This window comes from Haliotis cracherodii, unplaced genomic scaffold (genome assembly GCF_022045235.1).
Source record: "Haliotis cracherodii isolate W230 unplaced genomic scaffold, xgHalCrac1.p SCAF_1, whole genome shotgun sequence".
NCBI lineage: Eukaryota > Metazoa > Mollusca > Gastropoda > Lepetellida > Haliotidae > Haliotis > Haliotis cracherodii.
The window spans coordinates 54,766,448-54,794,438 of NW_027266264.1; the positions used below are offsets into that span (position 1 = coordinate 54,766,448).

General features: G+C 40.1%; 1 protein-coding gene across 1 annotated transcript; it reads left to right on the top strand.

Moving 5' to 3' along the window:
* Positions 1 to 1,411: 1,411 nt before the first annotated feature.
* Positions 1,412 to 27,983, top strand: LOC139465703 (stimulated by retinoic acid gene 6 protein-like). Its single transcript, XM_071247510.1, has 18 exons — positions 1,412 to 1,516; positions 2,685 to 2,774; positions 4,085 to 4,167; positions 5,665 to 5,798; positions 7,975 to 8,095; positions 8,554 to 8,614; positions 8,949 to 9,068; positions 10,766 to 10,845; positions 11,012 to 11,120; positions 15,739 to 15,853; positions 16,720 to 16,795; positions 17,521 to 17,596; positions 17,736 to 17,784; positions 18,393 to 18,513; positions 21,193 to 21,309; positions 21,776 to 21,939; positions 22,828 to 23,061; positions 24,685 to 27,983. The coding sequence occupies exons 1-18, from the start codon at positions 1,412 to 1,414 to the stop codon at positions 24,846 to 24,848; spliced, it is 2,019 nt and encodes a 672-aa protein (XP_071103611.1). The 3' UTR covers positions 24,849 to 27,983.
* The last annotated feature ends 8 nt before the right edge of the window (positions 27,984 to 27,991 follow it).

Below are 27,991 nucleotides of genomic sequence, written 5' to 3' on the forward strand. Positions count from 1 at the left end.
CGATACCTCTAAGATCAGATTCGTCCCGTCCTTGTCAAGTTGGGGATTTTCTGTGCCCAACTGAAATGCCATTTTATTATCATATATATTAGCTTTTCTGTCAGGAGTGGCACTTACAAGACACCCCGTTGCCTTACACCTTATAACTAGAAAGCAGAGACCAGCAAGCGGTGCAAACTTAGATTTGATTTTTTTCTGGAATTTTCACAGGGACAGAAGAAAATGGAATGTAAAGAGTACTCAAGATTCATGGGACAAGTGTTTTAGTGTCATAAAATCTTCAGAAGGGGATGAAGAAGGTGATGATTTATGAGACAAAAGCCCTTCGTTTCATTCTCAGACACATTTCAGTGTCATAAAATCGTTGAAACTTTCGTTCACAAAGATCACACTTTGACAAAACCCATAATGTGAAAGAAAAACTTCATATTTCAAAGTATCATATGTAAATGATAAACATTTACACCACAAAAGTGTATGTTTTTTTAATATATAAAGTATTGCCCCGTATCATCGATATCATCAAATACAAACACATCAATAACAAATGAAGACTTGTATCTGGAAGAAGAGATGTTGTATCAAATAGGTGTTATTACAACTAGAATGAGACAAATGCGTCCCATGGCGACGGAGTAGCCTAGTGGTTAAGGCGAAATGGGTACAATGTGTGAAGCCAACTTCTGCTGCCCCCCCCCCCCCCCCCCCCCCCTCCTCGCCGTGATATTGCTAAAAGCAGCTTAAAATACAACTCACTCACATGCTACATGTTTGGATAAATAGATACCTTACGCTGTTACGTATATGATTGCAAAGTGTAGTTTTTATTATAACGTGAACAGTTCCGTAACGATATCTAAACAAGCAACCACTCTCTTCTTGTTCTTCTCTGGACTTTCAGAATATCGCTAACAAACGTTGAGTGGACAAACGTGGATCTCGTAGCTCGAAGGGTCGAGGTAACCGATGAGTCATATACGAACATTGAGCACGATATCTCCAATATACCATCTCATACACCATCCAACGCATATTCCATCTATATCATCTGGTATCATCACTATCTGATAGTGATTCATAAACACATGCTCATGGTATAGCCGAAATCGTACAACGGACTCGTTTTTAGGAGAGATTTCTTATGATTATTGAACTCATATTTGTTATTTTTGTGACCACCCAACTACTGACTCCGAGCTTATAGAAATGGTTTTGTCGCTTTTAATTTGAAAACATCGTTTTAAATTCAGGGGCTACATTTGTGCGTATGGGACAGGTTCAAAATTGGCCCTGGTTTTCAAAACGCTGTTGATTAGCACTACGACTGACGTAAGTCTACATGGAAGTCAAGTATGGAGGTTCGGATCACTTTGTCAAGCGGGGACTGTTGTCACACAACAGACATGATACCATGTGTTGTAATAGATTGTTTTATCAGTCATATCATGACATTATCTGCCTGATACATAGGCCATATCTGTTGATAAACCTGAGGATACTCGAGGAAGACAATACGGTATGTGGGAGTGTGAGACACAGACAGTGAGCAGGATTTACTGACAAATATTTAAGGGCACCAAATGTGATCAGGCATCCATCATACCCATAGTAAGTGAGTGGTGATGTGATTATATACTTGATTGTGTACGGAGCCTTATTAGGAGGCTCCCTTTGAATCCTCTATCCTCGTATCGTCGGTGTCATTAATTGCATAGAGCGAAGGTCGCGGGTTCGATCCCCGACTGCGTCATACTAAAAGACGTTTAGAGAGTATACTTGCTGTTACCCCGCCTGCCGCTCGACATTAAAGGGATAAAGCAAGGACTGGCAGGTTCGAAGTCAGTATACAGTTCGGGCTAGTTCAAACAGAAACACACACACATGCGTACTTGGACGTCGCTATACAATTGCAATATTTTTTAACGCGACGTTAAACTCCATTTGCTGGGTATGTAAGGGAAGGCGTTTAAACATTAATGAACGTGAATGTATTATGTAAGTTGAAGTCGGTCAAAAAGGAACTATATCAAATGTTTAATATGTATATAGGACAGTGTCATTTCTTAACATTTGACGACATCCTCGATCATACACTGGACTACCGAGAATGAAGCAGTATTATACTTTTTAGAATAGATAGTTTCACCACCAGCAACCCTTGTAAATACAATATAGTAACTGTTAACAACCCTTCTTAGTGACGACAAGTTCACCGCCTACAGTGGAACGTTTGGCAGATTACGTGCACCGCCTTTTCGTCACGGAATTCTGTAATATAAACCGTTACGTTTTTTGGTCCTCAAAAGAACATCTTTATTCAAATGTCGATTTGCATATATGTTCGTTTCGAAAAACTCGTCATAGATGCTGAAGCACGGATCGGGAACCTTTAACACAGTTACCGCAACGAGATAGATCAATATTCAACAGTATTCGATTACTTGTACATTTGCAATTGTATGATAGGGACAAGGCAGGATGAAAAATGTGATTTGTGAGTCCACAGTCCAACCATTTTAGGCTGATAGTGTAACACACAAGGACATCGCCACCTTTAATATATTACTTCATGTGTCTCTGATAACGTTTTGCTGTGTTAAAGGTAGTACGATTGAGATCAAAATGTCTTTTCATGCAATAAGATAGCCGATACCGGTTATTCGGATCGATTGACGATTTTGCAGGTTGACGACATGGAGCCAACAGTGCCGACAACGTCATGTACCATTTTCTTCCACTATGAAACCTTCATCCACTTTACAACAATACCCGCTGTACGTATTCACGCTGATATCATTTCCTCCACGCAAACACAGAACAGATAAGGCTGACAAGGGTCAGAGTGACTCTGACTTAAAAGAAGTTGTTATCCATGTCCAAGTTGTCCAAGTTGTTTATCATGTTTCACAGTATTGATAATATATTAAGAAGTTGACGACGAGTGGGAGTTGTTTATCGTACAATAAAATACCGCACGGAGAATAAACCTTGAGGGACTGCTCGTCTATTTCTGATATGAGATATCAACATTTTTTACGGACTCTTAAAGGATGATGATAAAATGTACAAGCTTTAAAATACTTACCGGTATTTTAAATATTGATGACTTCCTCAATAGAATCCCACAATACTCACGTCGATTACCTGTACCTTTTCACCCAATACCGATTGTTATTTCTATCCCTCTTTTGGGGGCGATAGTTCGGCCATCGCGTTTATCTGTGTTGTCCAGCTACATCTGCGGGGAACAACTCTCTAAACACTCCCCTCTCAAAAATTACGAGCGCATCTTCTAATCTCCAGAAATGACGTCATGATAGAAAAATGCTTTTTCGTGAAATACACCACACTTCGTTCTTCATTGTTCTTTGCGATTTATCTCGTAGATATCTTAATCACACTAAACGCATTTATGAAGTGGCACGGGCGGTCCAATGGTTTAAGACGCCAAATTATTGTTCAGGGCTGTGTCAAATTATAGAATCCGCTGTTTAGGGGTTTTACATAAACCACCCATGTCGGTATTCATTGAGCTCCCCCAATGTAGTAATTGAGTACGACCCACTTCTCTTCTAGCTTTCCCCTACACTAAGGTTACACTACTGATCAACACCGTCAAACTAAACTCACTCATTCATTGGTTAATGTATGTCAATCTTACATCGACCGCCTCCGTGATCTAGTGGTAGAGCGTCCGCCCGGAGAGCGGAAGGTCCGGGGGTCGATAACCATCCGCGTCATACCAAAAGACGTTAAAAGATGGTACTTGTTGTTACCCTGTCTGGCATCAGTCGGGAATGGTACAAGCAGCCACACAAACACATACACGTACATGCACGTCGCTATATAAGTGCGATAATCTTGGACGCGACGTTAAACCCAATTTCACCTCACCTCAATCTTACATCATATCTCTTAGTAAAGGTAGTTTAAATTTACACATTACGTAAGTCAAATCTGGCTTTTATTCTGTCTTCACTAATGTTGATTAAAAACAAACGTTTACCTATCAGCCTCTATATATTAGACTAATCATTTATATGTACAAGCGATAGTGATCAACGGTAAGTGTACCGTGTTACAGGTGGTGATCATACTCGTGCTGGCTTTCCTGGAGAAAAGGAAGCATGGGAAGGGCATCTGTAACGGCCGACCGGCATTGATCTTGTAAGACAAGGTGCATTACCATGACACCAATTCATCATCCTTAAGTGTGTCGTTAAAAGCCTCATCCTCAAGGTAGTAACCATACTCCTATCCCTGTCACATTAACACTGGCGACACATTCATGCGTGTCTACGCTTATGAATCACTGTAAATTTCAATGAGGATAACATGTTTTCGGAGAACATTTTTGAAGGTCCAGCCCTGCCGTCGTCAGGATCTAGGTGTAGGCCTAGGTGAAGGTCGAAGCCAATGCCATGATATAGTTGTTTATAACGTAGACTATGATTAGTATTGCCTTGCCTTTGTTCTTCAATTGCCTCGAACACTTGAGTGAGTGAGTGAGGTGGGGTTAACGCCGCTTTGAACAGTATTCCAGTTATATATATTGGGTTGAGGAATAAATTTGTTTTTTTTACTTTTTAATATTTCCTTTCAAACGTTTCCGTTCGAACGTAAGCCTGTAGAACTTGCATCCACATCAACTATGATATTGATGGATAACTACAGTGTACCAATGGCACGAAGTCGCATTTCGGGGACTTATCGGTTCCAAATCAGTATACCGTGTCTGAGTGGAGTACCCATGATACACTAAGTCATGGTATCTCAGTTGGCTAGCACTATAATACCGGCATAAGTCCGGACTGGTACATGACGCCACACACAAATGCACGTCGCAATATAAGTGCTATAATCTTGAACGCGACGTCTCAACTCGATTGACCTCAACATCAAACTGCTTATAGTGAAAGTGAACATAAAGAATATTGAAGAGATGTTTAATATGCACTGCCTCGAGTTCATTACCAAATCCATTATTTTTCTCCAATGCAGTAGAATACATTTAGTCTCTGCCACCACGTGCTGTCAACAACTCCTGGCATGCACCTCTACCGCATTGTTGCCTCACAAAATGTAAATCAACCTGTAGCATCAAACATGTGACAATCTTCCACCATCTTCATTCTTGAGGAACTTAATTTGACCATGATTTCCTTCTTCTGTTATCAAATCTCAATTCTGTAAGGTTAATGTTGGGATATTATGCTCCGCTGCCTTGAGGCCATATTGAGTCGTTTTAGATAGTGCACTGCGGAAATGAGTCATTTCACTGTGTTGTTTGTTTGTTTAACCCACATTCAGCAATATATAAGCTATGTAACGGCTGTTGGTAAATAATGAGACCACCCGATCCCTTTGGTCGCATTTTACGACAAGCATATATTGCTGGGGGCTATTCTAACCGGGATCCTCACGGGGATTTCACAATCTCATATGGGGATAGTGAACTGCAAGTGATCCACAACATTTGCTTTGAGTTGGTAGACACATAGTAGATTTTGACATGTCAACTTTGCTATGGATGAGAATTAACCTGGGCGTAATTACCCTTTAAGATAGATGAAGAAAAGCAGGTGTCCTCTTCTTACACTTGAAATTCAGGTAAAACAGCTGGCATTGTTCCCGATCAAGCTGACCAACTGTACTGTTTTGTAGACCGTTAAACCTCCTGGACGGTTATGAGAATCGACTTGCGTTTGCTGCTGCCTTTGGTGCTGTCACTAACGAAATCCTAACTCTGTTTTGGGAGACCAAGTACTCCGACCTTGAGTATCCGCTCTGGGCCTTTGGTGAGTATCATCATATATAATAACGTCGAATATTGTAAACTTGATTTTATATTGAAATCGAAATGTATGCTAATGTGTATTCAAGGTTGTGAGAGTTAATCGGGAAAGCACGCTTCTCAGTTAAATGTCCCGATCAATCAGGTTTGTTGGTTACTGGGTACTGACACTTTGATCATTGTAGATTCAAAAAGTAATCGCCTTAAAACCTTTAGTTTCCAAACTAACCGATCCCGATTAACAGGGTTTCACTTTTTATATCATGTTTTGTATTTTCATTACGATGTGATTGTGTCTTATATAAATAGGATGAGTGCATTGCGATATTGTGCGGGACATTGCCTCATCCATTATGACTGTGTTGTCTGAATGTGTCAGCTCTATGATGTGTGTCTGTATAACACTTATTGTGAGTGTATTTTCTGATTATGACGCAACCTACAGTCACACACCCTTGTGTTGATGTTGAAGGGACTACCGTACATATTTCGAGTTATCCGAGGTACGACTCAACCGAAAATGATGAATAAAGATGGAGTACACAGGTACCATGATTTTACTTCGAGACAACCGTAAGTTCGATACATCCAGGCTCGACACAACGGTGTTTGACTGTATTATAAGCGAGCTACTCACCTGTTGAGCATATCAATGATGCGCGTCCTGTACATGTGATTGTGTCACATAAACCATGTAAGTGTTCCTGCTTGTGTCTTGTTTTATTGTGCCACATTTATGGTCTGTGGCTAGAGAGTCGGTCCATGGAGAGGACATTGGTGGTTCGATCCCTTGGCTAGCACTCAAGGGAGGCATCATTAGTTGAATAAGGGTGAATATGTTTAAAGCTTGTACATTTTATTAACTTCCATAAAGAGCCTGACAGTGTACATGATGTTGATATCTCATAAAAGCAAAAGGCGACTTGTGGTCTATTTTCCCTGCAGTGATTTATTGTACAATAAACATCTCCCCCTCATCGTTTGTTTCTTAAATAAAGTAGGGCGTCTCGGTTGTTTGTGACGGATGAAACCGGTGGAGCGGGATACGCTCACCGATTCGCGAGTACCTGCCATCAACACTATTTGATTCATAAACACATGATATAGTATGAATCGTACAATCGACTCTGCTTTATCAGTGATTTCATATGAATATGGCAATTGTTTTTTCGGTTTTGTTAATACATAAGAACCAGAATTTCTGCCCAGATTTACAAAATCAAAGCACGGGGATTTGGCCAAGAATTTAATGAGCGGATATCGTTCAACGATGGTCCAAATAGTACCCACGAGAACTAAAAATAAAAGAAACCAATTAAACCAATGTGTTTCATATTTAGATTTATGCATAAAAATATAGTTTAAAAAAACTATCAACAAAACTTTCCAGATGACAAGTTTCCCTTCGTGTTGAACCCCAGCCTTTGGTGTCTTCAATTCACAACTTTTGACGTACAAGTGAGCATGCACTTCCCAACGAAGGTTTCTAAGAGTGATTAATAAACGCATGCATATGATATAGTGTTTTTCACCTTATAATAACAATAATAGTTTTGACGCTTATATTAACAAGCAATTGAGAACTGTTTGGCTCAAGTCAAGTCACGATATATGGTGAATCGATCTGATTCGAGAGCCGTGACGTACCGACATCACCACTGACAATTTGCCGCCAACTGTATTTGGGATATCGGCAGATTTGACGGTGGCAAAGTAATTGCGAAGGTAGATTTGACGTTGGCAAAGTAATTATGTAGGCGGCAATCTTCAACACAGGTAGAACAAACCTTGTGCAAGTGCATCACAACGTAAAGGCCAAACGCTGCAGTGATGAAATCCTGCAGCCACACATGGTCCCTTTATGAAACTAGCTAACGTCATCTTTCAAGTCGACAATACAGCATACATCACATGTAACATCAGCATTCCTACAGAACCAGATTATGTCCAGGTCTTTTTGAGGCCCTCTAAATGGAATCGCCGTCCTTGTCCTGAAATTTAGTGATCTGTGTGAATTTCGTGTCAAATTGCACCTCATCTACCACGAATGTCTCATGTTATTGTCCCACTCAGTGATGGGAGCATTTATACACACGGTACACGTATAACATGATTGTGCAATGTCTAGATAGCCATGGTCTCCTGTGTTTGTATTGGCATGGATTGTTATATTCTTACAGCATTGCTTCTACAACTGCGGGCAGTGGAGGTGACAGTGGTATGCTTCCCTCTGTTTGCATGCATCGCTACTCGACACCGATTGGTTGGATCTGTATGTGGATTTCTCTATTCTGCCTTATTGTGAGTTGTTATAAATGTGTTAAAAATTTATTCCGTCAGTTGAGAGTTTTTTTTCAGTTTCACAAACACGCATCTACACTGGATACGTCCACAAGAATGTTGGCAATGAGAGGATAATGCGTTTTGTATGTGCCTATTTCCAGTCTTGGTCTATAGAGCAAACATTAGCTCTATGTAGACATGTAATATTTTCTCTCTGCATCAAGTTATGGTATAACTAACCATTAACGTCTCGATTGATCTAAAGAATGCATATTAAAATTTGAGTCAGCAAATGAACAAAGGGGGTTTCTGAATAACTCGGACACAGTCCAAGCCACGGAACAAATGAAAATTACAAATAACTACGTTTGTGTACCTATTATGTGTCATTTAGAACCATAGTACCAGTCAACAGCATACAATTATATCTATATACACTCTTACTTAAAAACATGTAAGTTATAAATACCTGACAGGTGCGGCGGTGTTGTCACAGGTCTAGTGCAGGAGTTTTGTGGCGTCGCTCATATCAATACAGTAAGTACACTGTTTGATGATTGTCTGGTTTGGATTTTGTAGCGTAGTGAGCATTGATAAACATTGATTATAACATGCTTTAAACAAAGAAACAAACAAACTCCGACAACAACTACCCTTTTTAAACATTTGTTCCAAAAGGTTATATATGTTCCAGAGGTTGTCATGAAATTCCAACACGATTTACATGTGATTGAGTAGTACTTAGTTAATAAAAAGCAATTTACACGTGTCGTAAGAGGTCGATGATTACCAATACCGGTATAACGTACGCCTTCACAATGAATGAATTCGTGGAGTTTCTGTCGAACCATATTGACAATATATGTTGCAGGTGTTTCCAGCAAGCTACATCGCAAGCACCCTCCCAGTGCTTGTATGTTACCTGTGCCTGATGCTGAGATCAGCAGTAGTGATAATTCGCGTTGTGGCATCTAAAGTTTACTCCCTACAGGTACGACAGAGACATACACGTTCATGAGGGCGATTGTGTACTAAATCCGTTATTGTACACCCCTGGTTAATGAATTCGGAGAAAATGGCAATAGAGGCCAAAACAATTCCCGACTTCAAAGAAATTAACCATTTGATATTATACTTTTCTTAGAAACAATTTGGAAGGTATACAGAGAAAACTGGAAATTATCCCAGCCTGTTAATTTTGATAAAACTATAGAATTGTTTTCAGAAAGTACTAGTATGGTCCAATCAAGAGATGTGATGTTTGGAAAGTTGACTATGATAATGTTGAAATAGTTCGGTGTCATCTTTAGTTCAGATTTGAATATGAAAAATTCAATATTACTTACATGGTTAAAGGACGAAAGAGCACTGTTTGAACTTCAATAACCATGAATTGTATCGGGAATCTAAATTATCGGGTGCTTTAAGATATGCGACATGAAGACGAAACCTACAGTGTATTCTTACATATGCCTCTGAAATATGGGATTGTAAAAAAGTTTGATATACCTGAACGAACATAAAATTAGGCATGTAAATATTTTAGGCATTACTAAACGTAGACCAAAAGCTATGGTAAACGGAGAATGTGTCTGAGACCCTAAAAGACATGACTTATTTGTCAAATGTATCAAGCATACCAAGCTGCCGTCATTCCCAAACCCTTATGACATGATATAACTTAGAGATATGCAAAAGACATTCTTTGTTGTTAAACAGTATCTTCTTAAACTCATTCTTGAATAACGTCTTCTTAAACCATGTGTTAAATACACATTCACTCTACGTAACTAGTACAGTACCATGCCTAATTTGATTAGAAAAAACACTTTGACATGTATATGGGTCACGTTATATTGGTTATCGATATATCTAAAGGTATTGTAAACGTTTGCCAAAGTCAAAGTCATTAAAATATATTTGTCAATAGCCTTGAATACAAAAAAATGAACTGATATGTCACGTTGTATAGTATGATCTAAGAAAATAGTCGAATTGTGAACAGAGCAAATTATGACGAAAGACCAGGCAACACGTATCCTGATGCCGTGTTAACATGTGAAAGGTTAAGAAGAAAGCCATATCATATTTCTTGTGATTTTCCCTGTTAAACTGCTGTTCGTCTTTAATTTGCACTGAGAATAACCAGGCAGAGTAATTGCTGGGTTGGAAATATAAAAATACTTAAAAATATAAGTTAGAGAGGTACTGCAATAATAAGCTATAAAAAAAATTTCCATAATCATAATATATCTCTTCTTAAAGCAGAGTTCACTGTACGATTCTGACTATGTCATGAGTAGTGTTTATAAATCATTATTAAATAGTGATGAAACCAAGTGTCTGCGAAACGGCGAGCCTGTCCCAATGGTGGCACTCGTCACAAACACATGCAAAGCAAGTCAACTGTTCACATGAACACAAGGAAACATACAGTACATGTGAAAATAAGGAATTGCAATGGACATCATTTTTGTAACAATGACACTTGTGGAAGTATTTGCAAGTATGATCCGACAACCAGAATAACTTTCCAGTGTCCGTCAACATACGGCAAAACTGATTTCTGCGGACTCAGGTTGAGAACGTTCTGGTATAGTATTTAATTTAACATCAACAACTGTTTGTGCTGTTATTATTTATTCATCACAATATTGGTTAAAGTAACTCTTCTACTTGTAACGACAGGAGGATACAGACACGGTGCATCCACATCAAATCATCCATGTACGGCTATTACTGAGCGGTTACTATGATGCAGTTTTAACGTAAGTATTGTAGAGTAAGTGAGTGAATGAGTGAGTGGGTAGGCGGTTAAGTGGTAAGTGGGTAAGTGAGGTTTGCTACATGGTAACATCTACAGAATACTAACACAATGCCGAGACAAATCTGTGTTATATTTGTGTAGAATAAGAGTAATTATTTATTTTACAGGAAAGAAGAAACGTTCAGACAAAAAGTTTGCTATAGATCCATCCAGGGCTTCAAGTATCCTGTGAAAATAGTCTGTGCTGTCTTCATCATTACTGTTATTCTCTTTCGGGTTCGTATTAGCTGATAGGTGCGATGTGATTTGAAGGAATTGATTGTTTATGGTATTCCCCTTCAGAAGGACATGTTAGAATGGCCAAGGTGTTGGTATGTTATCATACGGGTACTGCCTGTAGGGTAGGACATGCTTACACATGTGTAGACTTTGATATCACTCGGGTACAACCTGTAGGGCAGGACATGCTAACATGAACCTAGTGTATACACTGGTATCACACAGGTACTACATGTAGTGCAGGGACCTAGAGATTATTATATGACCATGTGTGTCATACTGATTTACGTGTCAGAATTCGTGTATTTCCGGAGCAATAGCGAAGGTAATACATGGATTCTTGCACGAGTTTCGTAAAATCAGTTTGACATACATGCGAGTGTAATAATTTCTTTATTATTATTCGCAATTAATTCACAATCCTGTTCAGCTCCCCTTTTGCCAAATGCACTGATCACTACAGCCGGTGTCATCAGTCATCAACTATGACGTCATTTTCTTATTTTACGTCACAATAAGATTCGAATTACGTCAACAATGTAGTCCGGATGACGTAAATAATACACAGGTGCGCCCGAAGTGATATCTGCACAAGTGCACATACAATTGTTACTCTCTCGGTTATTTCTATAAACCCTGTGGGTACAAAATGCTTACATGTACATAGTGCAGACATTTTTGTCACGCAGAAACTACTAGAAAGACAGGACATGCTTACATGCACCTAGTGTAGATATATCTATCACACGGGTACTACCTGTAAGACCGGACATGCTTACATGCACCTGGTGTAGACATTGGTATCACATGGGTACTACCTGTAAGACAGGACATGCTTACATGCACCTAGTGTAGATATATTTATCACATGGGTACTACCTGTAAGACAGGACATGCTTACATGCACCTGGTGTAGACATTGGTATCACAGGGGTACTACCTGTAAGACAGGACATGCTTACATGCACCTGGTGTAAATATAGTTATCGCATGGGTACTACCTGTAAGACTGGACATGCTTACATGCACCTAGTGTAGACATTGGTATCACATGGGTACTACCTGTAAGACCGGACATGCTTACATGCACCTGGTGTAGACATACACAGTTATCACATGGGTACTACCTGTAAGACTGGACATGCTTACATGCACCTGGTGTAGACATACACAGTTATCACATAGGTACTACCTGTAAGACAGGACATGCTTACATGCACCTAGTGTAGACATAGTTATCACATAGGTACTACCTGTAAGACCGGACATGCTTACATGCACCTGGTGTAGACAAAGTTATCACATAGGTACTACCTGTAAGACAGGACATGCTTACATGCACCTAGTGTAGACATAGTTATCACATGGGTACTACCTGTAAGACAGGACATGCTTACATGCACCTAGTGTAGATATATTTATCACAGGGGTACTACCTGTAAGACAGGACATGCTTACATGCACCTAGTGTAGATATATTTATCACATGGGCACTACCTGTAAGACTGGACATGCTTACATGCACCTGGTGTAAACATAGTTATCACATGGGTATTACCTGTAAGACTGGACATGCTTACATGCACCTGGTGTAGATATATTTATCACATGGGTACTACCTGTAAGACAGGACATGCTTACATGCACCTGGTGTAGACATTGGTATCACATGGGTACTACCTGTAAGACAGGACATGCTTACATGCACCTAGTGTAGATATATTTATCACATGGGTACTACCTGTAAGACTGGACATGCTTACATGCACCTAGTGTAGACATTGGTATCACATGGGTACTACCTGTAAGACCGGACATGCTTACATGCACCTGGTGTAGACATACACAGTTATCACATGGGTACTACCTGTAAGACTGGACATACTTACATGCACCTGGTGTAGACATACACAGTTATCACATAGGTACTACCTGTAAGACAGGACATGCTTACATGCACCTGGTGTAGACATAGTTATCACATGGGTACTACCTGTAAGACCGGACATGTTTACATGCACCTGGTGTAGACAAAGTTATCACATAGGTACTACCTGTAAGACAGGACATGCTTACATGCACCTAGTGTAGACATAGTTATCACATGGGTACTACCTGTAAGACAGGACATGCTTACATGCACCTAGTGTAGATATATTTATCACATGGGTGCTACCTGTAAGACAGGACATGCTTACATGCACCTAGTGTAGATATATTTATCACATGGGCACTACCTGTAAGACTGGACATGCTTACATGCACCTGGTGTAAACATAGTTATCACATGGGTATTACCTGTAAGACTGGACATGCTTACATGCACCTGGTGTAGATATATTTATCACATGGGTACTACCTGTAAGACAGGACATGCTTACATGCACCTGGTGTAGACATTGGTATCACATGGGTACTACCTGTAAGACAGGACATGCTTACATGCACCTAGTGTAGATATATTTATCGCATGGGTACTACCTGTAAGACTGGACATGCTTACATGCACCTAGTGTAGACATTGGTATCACATGGGTACTACCTGTAAGACCGGACATGCTTACATGCACCTGGTGTAGACATACACAGTTATCACATGGGTACTACCTGTAAGACTGGACATACTTACATGCACCTAGTGTAGACATACACAGTTATCACATAGGTACTACCTGTAAGACAGGACATGCTTACATGCACCTGGTGTAGACATAGTTATCACATGGGTACTACCTGTAAGACCGGACATGCTTACATGCACCTGGTGTAGACAAAGTTATCACATAGGTACTACCTGTAAGACAGGACATGCTTACATGCACCTAGTGTAGACATAGTTATCACATGGGTACTACCTGTAAGACAGGACATGCTTACATGCACCTAGTGTAGATATATTTATCACATGGGTGCTACCTGTAAGACAGGACATGCTTACATGCACCTAGTGTAGATATATTTATCACATGGGCACTACCTGTAAGACTGGACATGCTTACATGCACCTGGTGTAAACATAGTTATCACATGGGTATTACCTGTAAGACTGGACATGCTTACATGCACCTAGTGTAGATATAGTTATCACATGGGTACTACCTGTAAGACCGGACATGCTTACATGCACCTGGTGTAGACAAAGTTATCACATGGGTACTACCTGTAAGACAGGACATGCTTACATGCACCTAGTGTAGACATAGTTATCACATGGGTACTACCTGCAAGACAGGACATGCTTACATGCACCTAGTGTAGATGTATATTTATCACATAGGTACTACCTGCAAGACTGGACATGCTTACATGCACCTAATGTAGATATATATTTATCACATGGGTACTACCTGTAAGACCGGACATGCTTACATGCACCTGGTGTAGACATACACAGTTATCACATGGGTACTACCTGTAAGACTGGACATGCTTACATGCACCTGGTGTAGACATACACAGTTATCACATAGGTACTACCTGTAAGACCGGACATGCTTACATGCACCTGGTGTAGACATACACAGTTATCACATGGGTACTACCTGTAAGACCGGACATGCTTACATGCACCTGGTGTAGACAAAGTTATCACATAGGTACTACCTGTAAGACAGGACATGCTTACATGCACCTGGTGTAGAAATAGTTATCACATGGGTACTACCTGTAAGACAGGACATGCTTACATGCACTTAGTGTAGATATATTTATCACATGGGTACTACCTGTAAGACAGGACATGCTTACATGCACCTAGTGTAGATATATTTATCACATGGGCACTACCTGTAAGACTGGACATGCTTACATGCACCTAGTGTAGACATAGTTATCGCATGGGTACTACCTGCAAGACAGGACATGCTTACATGCACCTAGTGTAGATGTATATTTATCACATAGGTACTACCTGCAAGACAGGACATGCTTACATGCACCTAGTGTAGATATATATTTATCACATGGGTACTACATGTAAGACTGGACATGCTTACATGCACCTATTGTAGACATTCGTATCCCATGGGTACTACCTGTAAGACCGGACATGCTTACATGCACCTGGTGTAGACATAGTTATCACATGGGTACTACCTGTAAGACAGGACATGCTTACATGCACCTAGTGTAGATATATTTATCACATGGGTACTACCTGCAAGACAGGACATGCTTACATGCACCTAGTGTAGATATATATTTATCACATGGGTACTAACTGTAAGACTGGACATGCTTACATGCACCTGGTGTAGACATTGGTATCACATGGGTACTACCTGTAAGACAGGACATGCTTACATGCACCTAGTGTAGATATATATTTATCACATGGGTACTACCTGTAAGACAGGACATGCTTACATGCACCTGGTATAGACATAGTTATCACATAGGTACTACCTTTAAGACTAGACATGCTCACATGCACCTAGTGTAGACATTGGTATTACATAAATACCAACACCGGTTTTCACGCAGGAATTACTTGGCAGACAACGTGAAATATACTTCAATGAGGAAAAAGATAGTTCTGGAAATGTGATAAAAATTAAAATGATATACGTTTAATTGAGAAAACAGGAAAACTCTGATATTTGTTTTGCCCTTTCAGCTTGCTGTAGCAGAGATAGTGTTAGCGCAAGTGTTTAAAACATTTTTGGATGGGAACATCCGCATATTCAACCAAACAATCTTCCTCCTACCAGAGGCCGCCGACGGTATGATAGGTAACACACCTTAAATGACTCGTAATGGCACTAGTGAGTGAGGCAGTCAGCGAGTTTTACACCGTAATTAGCACTATTCCACCTATATATTAGTACTGTATGTTCAATGCCAAAATTACGAGTAGGTGAGCTTTTAACAAAATCCACGGCAATGGGACGCCAGAATTCCCAGGGCTTAACACAATGAACCCATATAGAGAATCGAGTCCCAATACAATAGGGTATATATATAGTATACACACACACACACACACACACACACACACACACACACACACACACACACACACACACACACACACACACACACACACACACACACACACACACACACACACACACACACACATACATACATACATACATACATACATAAAACCACTTTCCTTAGTTTCATAAATATCCTCTGTTGTAAAACACAATAAACTTTCTTTCTGTCACAAAAGTGTCTCCAACAGTCGATTTGAAATGTCTTACCGCTTTGATCTGCATATAAAGGAGAACAAATATTTGGCGCATCTCAAGATATAGATCCTGTATATTTCGATTCTGTTATTAATTCCTTTAGTTAATGAATGAAGTAAAATGCAGATGACTTATCATACATCCTATTCTTGTGAACAGTAGCGCATTCAAAAGTAAATTAGTCCACCTCGAAAGCTTTGTAGGTTTAACTGTAGTGAAGAAAGTAATGTAATCTTTTATATTGAAATCGTGTCGAGAAGCCTATACTATCAACATGACGTCAGAAACGATAGCTATGACGTCATGATCAATTTTGCAAAATCTTTAACCTTTTGGAACTTTTTTAACCATATTGATATAATGTTCTTTTTAAATTTGGATGTTGTATTTCTTCTTTGCAGGAACGTATTACGCAGTAGCGTTTGTTGCCAATGCTGCAGGGTTTATTCACATATACTTCTTCTTGAAGATATACAGGTACGCTAATGTTTTTTGTAACTACGAAGTATTGTGAGTTTGTTTCTTATTTAATGCCACAATGTAAATGATCGAATCTGGGCCCCGTTCCACAAACAGGATTAGGACTATGACTCTCGTAGCGCTGAGACCCCTTTGTGAACCGGAGCCCTGGACAAAACAAACTATCATTGTTAGACCTACCACTGTCGTAATTTAATGCTAAGGAATGGGAGTTACGGTCATTATTTATCTCTGAGCGCTTTGCAACACGGGGCCTAGATCAGACTAACCAGTGATTATGAGAAACGTACCACGCAGTCGAGATAGGTTGACAGTAATTGACCAAGTCATTGTGCCTGACAACCCCACATATTGTTGTCCATTTTCCAAGCGAATCCCATATATTTTATGATCGCTTCACTCTTCACTTTATATTTCCGTTTTAAAATTTAATATGTTATCAATAGAATATTCATCGTGAAATTACATTAATATTCATTATTTATATATATATATATATATATATAGAGAGAGAGAGAGAGAGAGAGAGAGAGAGAGAGAGAGAGAGAGAGAGAGAGGGGGGGGGGGGGTATTAGAGTGTGCCGTTTATTTGTTTAAATGTTTACGATACTGTCTGAGGTTTATGACATTTTATCATACTGACATAAAGAACTGATCACGTACTACCAAAACTGCAAGCCTTCCAACTTGCTTCAATCTTTTTTTCATTTCCATATCCGCAGGAAAAACATTTTGAGGTTGCACCAAGGAGACCGATCCTTCATCTGCCAGATTGACCAACGTGCACAATATATCATGGTAAGGAGCCACTGCGTAATGACTAAGGAGTTAAACTGCCAGATAATATCAGTCGAACTGAACACAAAATATGCAATTTAAACAATAACGTTATTGTGAAATTGACACATAAAATAGTTTGCCAATTATTCACCTTCAGGCCAGCAATCTGCGATTCCTCGGCTATCTCATTGCCTACAGCATATGGGGTAAGTCCTGCTTCAACTTTTCAGTCACAAGTTTTGGAAACTGAGTCTGCTACAGCTGTGATTGTAATAACCACTCTAAGCTATATCTTTCAAAAACGAACAAACCTTTTAAAGAGGAAACCTTCTCGAAAGCTGTGATGTCATCATTTATTGTGACGTCACGAAAAACCACTTCAAGAATAATGTCTGTGTAGTGTCAACAATGGTGTCTTACTTCAGTGTTTCGTTTACCGTGACAAACCGCTTATTTGTAACTGTATGGTTATGTCCGTATCGTTATCAGAATGTTTAAGGTATAACACTGTATTATGTGATCTTTTAGTGGCATACTATTATTTATCAACCAACTGATATATTAACTAAAAAGACAGACACGAGAGTTCAATTTTTAAACTTCAGAATCCGTGTATGAATACAATACCTGAGGGAACCGCACATTTATTAAATAGTGCAAAGGGATTTGTAGCCATGTTTCTGAACACAAGAAATGACATGTGTATAATTTTAATTAAAACGTTGTTTCTGCTAGGTGACCTATATATCGGATTGTGTGTATTGGCTTTATTGCTTCCATAACCCTACCCACTATACGTATTTTTATGCCACAGGTACCTTGATTGCCTTCTTCTTTCTGCTGTGGTTGTCTCTTGTAGTCTACTATGCGTTGTTCTGGATGGACGCCAACGGCTACCTGGTGACCTTCCTCACATACGTAGCACAGCTTTTGAGGTAGATAATGCTTGCTCCACGTGCCCTTTTAGCCAAACTATCGTGGCTATTAAGGTACCTTCATTATCCAGTGTATTATATTTCCTTTATATTTTGTGAAAATACCATGCGTTCATTCGTCACCATAGCTTACGTCATTGGTACTGCCGAATATTCTGCCATATCGCAAGAACTAAACAAAAGTGAAATTTGGAAGTTGACATTTGAAAAAAATATTTTAGAAACATTTGTTGTGACTGTTTCTTACGTGTACCGTATGTGCCCATGTTGTTATTGGATTGTCTTTGCTCGTATTTGTGACGGATGCAACCGGCGGGGAAGGATACGCTCACATTTTCGCGAATACCTGGTATCATCACTATTTGATAGTGATTAATTAACACATTCTCGTAATATACTATTATTCAGAATCGTTGAGTCGACTTTTGGCATAGATATTTTGTAAACGGAAAGGGTTTTGTCGCTTTCACTTATAATATGAATGACGAGTGACCTGACTTTGAGGGGAGAGTATGCTCCACGATGAGATGTAATGTGAAATTGAGTAAGAGTGAGTGAGTGAGTTATGATTTTACGTCACATCGGCAGTATTTCAGCCATATCGTGAAATTGATTAAGACATTGCTTCGACTTAATATGATAACTGAAAGACTTGAAGTCGTAGACAGACAAGGCAGTGATACATTGACTTTAATCCAACTTTCTGCGACTGATTATTTGCTCGATTCTCGTCCCCCTTTAGAAAAGAATGTGTGAGTTTAATGCGGATGTGAATCAAAGTCGGACTAGTACAAGCACACACACACACACACGCACGCACGCACACACACACACACACGCACACGCACACACACACGCACACGCACACACACACACACACACACACACACACACACGCACGCACACACACACGCACACACACACACATGCACGTCGCCAAATAAGTGCAATAATCTTAAACAATTTAGTCCCAATTCACCTAACCTCATCATAACGAAAGGTGTGTATGTTGTAATTGTACTGGGGCTTATTGCTCCATGCGTCCTCCCCAAGGAACACAGTGTTATAAACACTGAGTCAAATTAAAAACTTCACATTTTTAAAAGTAATCCCATATATGATATACAACGGACAAATGTATCAGAGAAGGTAATTTTTAATCATTGATGTCCAAAGAAGGATTTTAATTAACGATGGTAACCATAATTTGTTCCAAGCACCTACGGTATTGGGTAATAACATGAACAGTTTAAATCATAAGTCCCAAGCACGAGAATCTGATGGCACACAAGTTCAGTAGCGTGTATGGCCACCATGTGCGTTGACAACTGCCACACAACGCCTCCGCATGGACCTTGTGATGCTTGTGAACACATGATTGGGAAGAAGACGCCATTGTTGCTGCAAAATGGTGCCAAGATCTTGCAAATTCTGTGTTTGGTTCTGGAGAGTGCGCAGACTTCTGCCAAGAGCATCCCAGACGTGTTCAATGGGATTGAGGTCGGGAGACCTTGACGGCCAGTCCATGACGTTGACTCCTGCATTCTGAAGGAAATTCCTTGTCAAAATTGCTGTGTGGGGTCTGGCATTGTCGTGTTGGAAGATCAAACCGGGTCCATGTGCTGCCATAAAAGGCAGAAGTTCTGGTGCCAGTTCCTGGTCGCGGAAAGCAGCAGCGTTGAGGTTGCCACGGATGACAAGAAGCCTGGAACGTGCATTGCCACAGAAAGCACCCCATACCATGACACTTCCGCCTCGAAATCTGTCAACCACCTGTACACAACACTGGCCGTAACGTTCATGACGGCGCCTCCACATCCTCGCCCTACCATCAGCAAATAGAAGATTAAATCGGGATTCATCACTGAAGACGACTTGATTCCAATTCCTCTGAGTCCATCGTAAGTGTCGCTGTGCCCACAATTGACGTTGACGTCTGTGTAATTGAGTCAGAATCGGCCCGCAGTATGGCCGTCGTGCTTGACGACGAGCAGTTCTCAGACGGTTTCGAACAGTTTGCGCACTCACTACCCCTAAAAAGTTCATTTCTGGTTGATGTAGCCATCAAAAATCGGTTACGGAGGTGACGTAAGACAATCTGACGATCCTCTGCATGTGACGTCACACGTGGTCGACCTGGCCGAGGGCGATCAGCGGTGGTACCCGTTTGCTGTAGACGCGTCTGTAAATCATAAACAGTCCGTCGACTACAACCCATCGTCCTTGCGACTTCAGCTACGGACGTTTCCGTCTGCAACATGCCGATGGCACGTTCAAGTTGCACATTTGAAAGGCGTGTCATGACAAATGGCCGTAAAGACTTTTGTTTTCTTGTGTGTGTGTGTGTGTGTGTGTGTGTGTGTGTGTGTGTGTGTGTGTGTGTGTGTGTGTGTGTGTGTGTTTTAATGACTGCTAACAAGTATGGCTGAAAACACGTGCGGTATTATGGCTTGTGACCAGTTGCACGTGAAAAACCACTTTTGCCACTATAGTGCACATGATTTTGATCGATTCACCTGCACAAAAACGGGTGTTATCTGAAGACAATACGTCGCCATTACTGTTCAAATACACAATAGGGGCCCACAATGAAAACTGGTCAAAATGTTAAAATTTTAGGATTGTGAAGTGTTTAATTTGGTTCAGTATATATTCTCAGCGTCTTGTTTCTCTTCCCAGCTTTCCTGCCACGGGACTCTTCCTCTTCTATCTCCAGGTAGTGATGGCGAGATACGTTCTGCTTCAGGACAAAATACGCCCGACTGACGAGGATCCACCGCTCAATGTAGATAACAGGTAAGGCAGATACTACTTTTAATTTATTGTTAGCCTTTTATTCAAAGTGTTCAAAGATCGTGACGGTGACTCCAAAGAATAATTGTAAAAAATAAGATTCCATTTTTTTATTACGACATCAAATACATGTTTTTCACGAGTTCAAACAAAGTGCCCTAACAGTGGTATGATGTTTTATATGGCATTTGTAGTTACTTTTTACTTGTACCTACATGTATAAAAATGTAAATAAGTTAATTGAACACTTAATACACCACTTACTTAACATTGAACCTCGACTCACTTGGTAACGCTATAGTTACGTGTGCACAGTGAATTCCCAACGCTTCGCAAAAGGGTATCTTCTTTCCTAACGAAAGCGTGGCGAATACATCCCTCTCTGAATTGTATTATTTCTCATCAACTATTTTTGCTGATTACCACAAAGGACTGCAATGGTGATGATCAGATTCATGTTGTGTTGTAGGAGATTTTACGAGGGATTCAACTTTTTCTCCCTGTTCGGGAGCCTGACCATTGGTATATTCTCCTGCTTCCTTCGAATTCTAATTGGGACAGTCATGGGCGTCGTGATGGTTGGTAGACTGGACAAAACCACCTTCATGAGGAACATAGAAAGGCATGATAAAGGTGCAGGCAAACACAAATATGTATACATTTGTACGTAAACAATAATCCGGTTGCATGTTCGACTGTTGGACTACTTGTATTGAATACGAAGGTCTAGATGGCTCCACACAACATCTTTTGACCCTCAACACATCATGTTTAGATCATCCATCACGTCTAATGAAAGATATTTGTTCGGACAATTTATTATGCAAGCAGTTTTGGATTTATTTAAAAATATAAATGCCACGTCTTTATTATTATTTGCCAAATCAAAGTTCGTGATGTATCTAGTATTAATGACATGATCTCGGTCACACACATCGCAAATCCACAGTTCTAGTGGATAGAGGCAAAGATCGATGGTTCGATCCCCGAATCATCAGGGAATCGAACCCACGATTATCGGATCGTGACACGATTAATACAATCATGGCTTAATATCTGGGACTCGAACCCACGATCATGGTTTCTAGCATGCCAACACCGCCTCCGTGGTCTAGTGGCGTCCGTCCGGAGAGCGGAAGGTCCGGGATTCGATCCCCGACCGCGTCATACCAAAAGACGTTAAAATATGGTACATGTTTTTACCCCGCCTGGCGAGCGGTATTTAAGGGGATAAAACAAGGACTGGGCGGCTCGGAGTCAGTAAGCAGTGGCATGGTATCTCAGTGGGCTAGCTCTATAAAATCGGCATAGTCCGGACAAGTACAAGCAGCCACACACACACAACCACAAACACATTACGGTGCGTGTACCTCGCTATATACGTGCACAACTCCTTAACGCGACGTTAAACCCCTTTTCACTTCAGCCCATTTAGCAGAAGGCTGTATGATCTACGCTCGTTACGTTTATCGCAATCTCTTGTTCATTATGACATCTTTAGTCTGCATTCATATCCTTCAGGTCACTTATCCTACATCAGTATGCTACACGTTGAAAACAGCCACAACCACCCTGTTGTCCGGGTCTTCTGTGGTGTCCTCTGGGACGAAACGTTACAGAAGAGACATGACAGCCAAAGAACATTGTTGGGGACATCCGTCCACCTGTACAGGACATTTCCTAGTGTTGAGCCATCCGAAGATGAACACATGATCAGCGGCACCTCGGGTAGAAAATCCCAACGGCAGATATCAGGTTACTTTCTGTATACGGCATAAGTTTAGAGATTAGTGAGTTTCGTTTAACGCTGCTTCGAACAGTATTCCAGTTTTATCACGGCGTGTCAGATTAATGTGGGAGGAAAGTCCGAAGCTATGCAGATTTAAGAGGTTTACCACGTTGGTGAAACCAAAGAGGACTGGTATGGTGTTGGCAAATTAAGAAATAATCGGGGCGAATCGGGATTCGAACCCACTATCATAGGTTTCTGGCGTTCCAAGGCAAGCTATTCTGAACACCGAGTTGAGGTGCCTCAGACGACTGTGTATCCCGCTTCCCCCACAGAGGTTAGTGGGTCTAACATAAACGTTTTACATGTAACAGAATTGTGTATGTTGAAAAGGTAAATGTAAACAGCTAGAATCCAGGTCATCTGGTCTAAATATTGATCTATTGAATAGCGCACCTGACAACAGTGCGTTGACTATAACGCTAGGGTAATGTCTGTTGCGCAGTAGGTCGGAATTCATCTCAAAGGACAAGGTAGGACAGGGGCCCTTTTTAGCTCACAGGATAACTTTGTATGCATAATTTAAGAAAGGAGGAAATCCTTTACAAATAATTATGAAAGTTATATGATTTGTTTATATGAATGAGAATAAGCCTTTGTTCCTTTCAAAAACCGCACGTTTGGGACAACACTAAATGCATTGCTAAGATTAAAATATGTCAAAAAGGCCGGTTTGGGAGGTTTCCAAGAAACGGTTTTTTTTAGTATTTGAGCCAATCTTGTGACCCAATCTAATTATCTGCGCAGGTGTACAATCACATGGTTAACAAAAAGTATCGTGGTCACGGATTGAATCATGCTGAGTTATTCTCTTGGAGTTTGCCAAATCGTCTTATTTCACTCATTTTAGACATTGGTCATGTCAAAAGTCCAAACCATGCAAATGTAAGAAAGAAAAATACAAATTGCCAGATACCTGATCATGTATGATATTCTTAACAAATTGCCATTGCCCGCTGCAGTGAGTCAAGCAGAGCTTTTGTCCTATCTCGTATTTCGTGTCATCATGTTTCAAAATGAACAGTTGCTTGTGTTACTGGTGCCACTATCCGATTATCTCGAGTTCGAATCCCAGATTCTCCGTGAGTAATTATGATCTTGTTGGCACCATACCCTTGCTCTAGGGTGTCATCAAAAGTGGAGAAAGTCTAAGACCCGGTTCACAGTTCAAAACGTCATTAAAACGATCTTCGAATTCAACGGAACGATCACGAGGATTCCTTACAGTTCGTTATATGCGGAGTTGATTGTCATATCAAATTCCCCTTGCAAGCTCCAGATAACCACAAGGTTATACGTTAATCAGTTCAACTTTGTTTTGCCACTGTAGATTTGGCCTTTGTCAAAGTACCATTTTAATCCTGTAAGAAATTGTTAGGCTCATTTTTAAACTGGTTACCTAAGTGTATCAATGTGTCCGTTTTTGTTATCTGTATTCTTTATTCTTCCATCAAGGAAAGTGCTACCTTTACCAGTTTGCAAATGAATGTATAGCGACCTGGAAAACTTATATTTACATGAAGTTATCATGATTTCATTTATGTAATTTACTAACTAGACCTGTAATGTGAGATAATATTTACTTTCAGTTTTGAAAAATACGCGATACGTTCGAAAGTGGAAACTTGCCTACACATTGCTCAGGAACCCAGGTTTGAGGAGACAGAGGAAGACTTTTGGTGGACACAAACCTCAAGAAGCAATTGAAAGTGTAATGGTTGAGATACATGAGTTCTCATCAATGATGAATTGATGAAGCACATTTAATAATTCAAAACGTTACACCTGTATTATTCAATGATCACGTGACACCATGGAAAAGACTAATGACCTCGTTAATCCGAATAACGCCGTAACTTGTGAATTCGTCTGGCTTAACAAATGTCCGTAGTATCGAATCAAACTTACGATGTAGTGACACATTGTGTGTATGGAGACGTTCCTTAAAAGTAATCATACGAATATAGGAGAGTCCGATTTAAAGGGATGAACTGTATACCTGTACTGAGTCAACCCAATAAAGATCAGGGCCCAGGGCCCCGTTCCACAAAACTATCTTAGCGCTAAGGTGATCGTAACTCCCATACTCTAACATAGGCTTACGATAGTTCCACAAAGCGATCTTAGGGCTACGACAAAGCCCATGTAAACGTATAGGGGTTATACATTACGATAAGCTTACCGCTCAGATCGCTTTGGGTAACGGGGCTCTGATATTTTAATCCGAAACAATACTTATCTTAAGGACAACTCCATAGAAGGTCGCGTTCGGTGAACCATGAGTAACAATCTAAATAATGATGAATAGGTTTTTAAGCCAAACAAATGTCAGCTTTCTCGATTCGGAAATTTCGATTTAAACAAAAGAAAATCCACTCAGGACATAAATATGCCTTCGAAGGTACTTGGTTTTGGGTGTAGATACCCACGGAGGTCAGAAACAACAGGTAGTATAAAATTTCCACAAAACTCTAATGGTGCAGCTTTCATTATGTACGTTCTGGAAAGGTCGTTTTAGCTCTTTTTCGTGAGACGGAAAACAGATATGTTGATCTGAATGGTTCGCGCACTCGTACCGATAATTTAGACGCCTCGACCCTGATCCACTGATCAGAAAGTTCACCTCACGCGACGTCATTATTTGGGGTACACTGTCGCCTCAGATCCTTACGCAGAGTGGTATATCGTTTCGGATTAAAAGTTCTGATTTTATGGAGATTGGGATGTTATTAATCAGATTCTACTTACCGAATACTTACTTACCACATGTACTGGTAGGCTGAATTTTCACTGGCGAATTGTCAATACCTCCAGGGCCTCTCTTGTTACATGATTTCAAAGTATATTAATTCATTTTGTCTCTCAATCTGATATGTAATTATTTAATATTCTCTTATCTTCTTGATATATATTTTTATAAGCAAGTCAACAAAATAAACCTTGACATTAAGTACAGCTATGACAGTATATGATTAAAGTCGATACACTTTCTTCGTGGACGTTAACCCATTTTTCAATATGCTTTATTATATCTATATCTTCAATATCAAATTTTGTTAATAATTATTACCTTAACACCGACAAGTTTGCATTCAAAACGTAATAAATGATATCGCCGAACATCTCTGTCCATTTTGACAATAACGTGAAGAGCATGCAAGACTCGGACGCAACTCCAGTAATCTCAACACTGATCGATGGATTATATTAAGCGAGCAGTTTAAAAGTTCGGTCTCGGATAAAAAAAAAAGTAATTCTGAAATTTAGGGTGTCAGTTAGTCTTCCAGCTTTTCTTCCTTTCAACTCCATTTTATTGGTGGAAGGCCATAACTAACCTTTGTACAGCTTTAATCGTCACAATATTATAATAAACATAATCATCATCACTATCGCAGATATAACAATATAAAGTACAGGTGAAAGCATACCAGTTCTATATCCATCCGTGCATGGTGTGTTGATAGTGGTGTGGCTCCACAATTTCTGTGTTTTGTTTTAATATCGGTGGTACTGTTATTCTGAATTTTTGGAGGATGTCAACAATTTCGCTATTAGGCTTTAGGGTTCCAAACTAAAGTGATTATTTTATCCGACATCCAACTTTTCTACTACTCCCTTATCTGATTTCCTGCCATGCTCCATAGGAAATGTGATTTGTACAAAATACTCCTTTTGCAGCAATTAAATTCTCTTTAAGGACATATCATATGAAGAGTGAGTGAGTGTGTGTGAGTGAGCTGGTCGGTATCTGAGTGAGTGACAGACAGTGCTTTTAACCCTGTTTCAATAATACGATGGCTTCTTCCATGTAGGAGAGGGGGCACCGGTGGCCCATTCGTCTAAGGCGCCGCGATTCGCTGTGCAGAGTTGCGTCCCTTGGGCACGCCAGAAACCTATGATTGCGGGTTCGAATCCCGGTTCGCCCCAATTATGTTTCTAGGTTTGTCAGCACCATACCCGTGCTCTTGGGTTTCACCGAAGTGGTAAACGTCTGAGGCCTGCATCACTTCGGGCTTTCCTCCCACATTAAGCTGACACGCCGCGATAATTACTGGAATACTGTTAAAAGCGGCGTAAAACCCAACTCACTCACTCCATGTGGGAGAAATTGCAGATGTGATGCTTGTTTTAGACGCCAGCCACTGTCGAAACCAACGAGCACTGTGTGGTGCTGGCAAGCAATTGTCCTAATAAATCAGGAATCACCAGGGATTCGAACCCACGATTATCGGATCGTGACACGAGTAATACAAGCATTGCTTAATATTAGGGACTCGAACCCCCGATCATGGTTTCTGGCATGCCAAAGAAACGCGCCACCGAAATACGGCTGGGACAGCCGTGACCCAAATACAATTACACCAGTTAAACAATATTCGATGGCTTCATCACATTAACACACAAGTGTAAGTATGTACATATGTGCAGCATACCGTATCCTCAATTGAGAGTGACAACCGGAGATCGTATTAGAAATGGCCTTCAGCAAACCATGCTTGTTATAATTTGAAAAATGTAACAAAATTTGTCAGAATTGTAATTTAAATGAGTTGGAGGATGAATGCCACATGCTAATGAAATGTCCATGTTTTAATGATTTGAGAAACCATTTTGTACCAAAGAAATATTTAAGCAAATGCACATTCAAATGTTTTGTTAATTTAATGAATGATTATGATCCAGCTATAGTAGTATACTTGTTCAACTTTTGTAAAGCTTCACTTAAAGGATAGAATGTTATCATTAATTACTGAACACTCTGTTATCATTGAATATATATACAAATATGATAAACCGCCATCACCCTTGATGCATATTTTGTAATTTTGTATACTTTGTATACTTTGTATATGGGCCTGAGGCTTCAAGTGCAAATAAAGATTGATGAGGCGACTA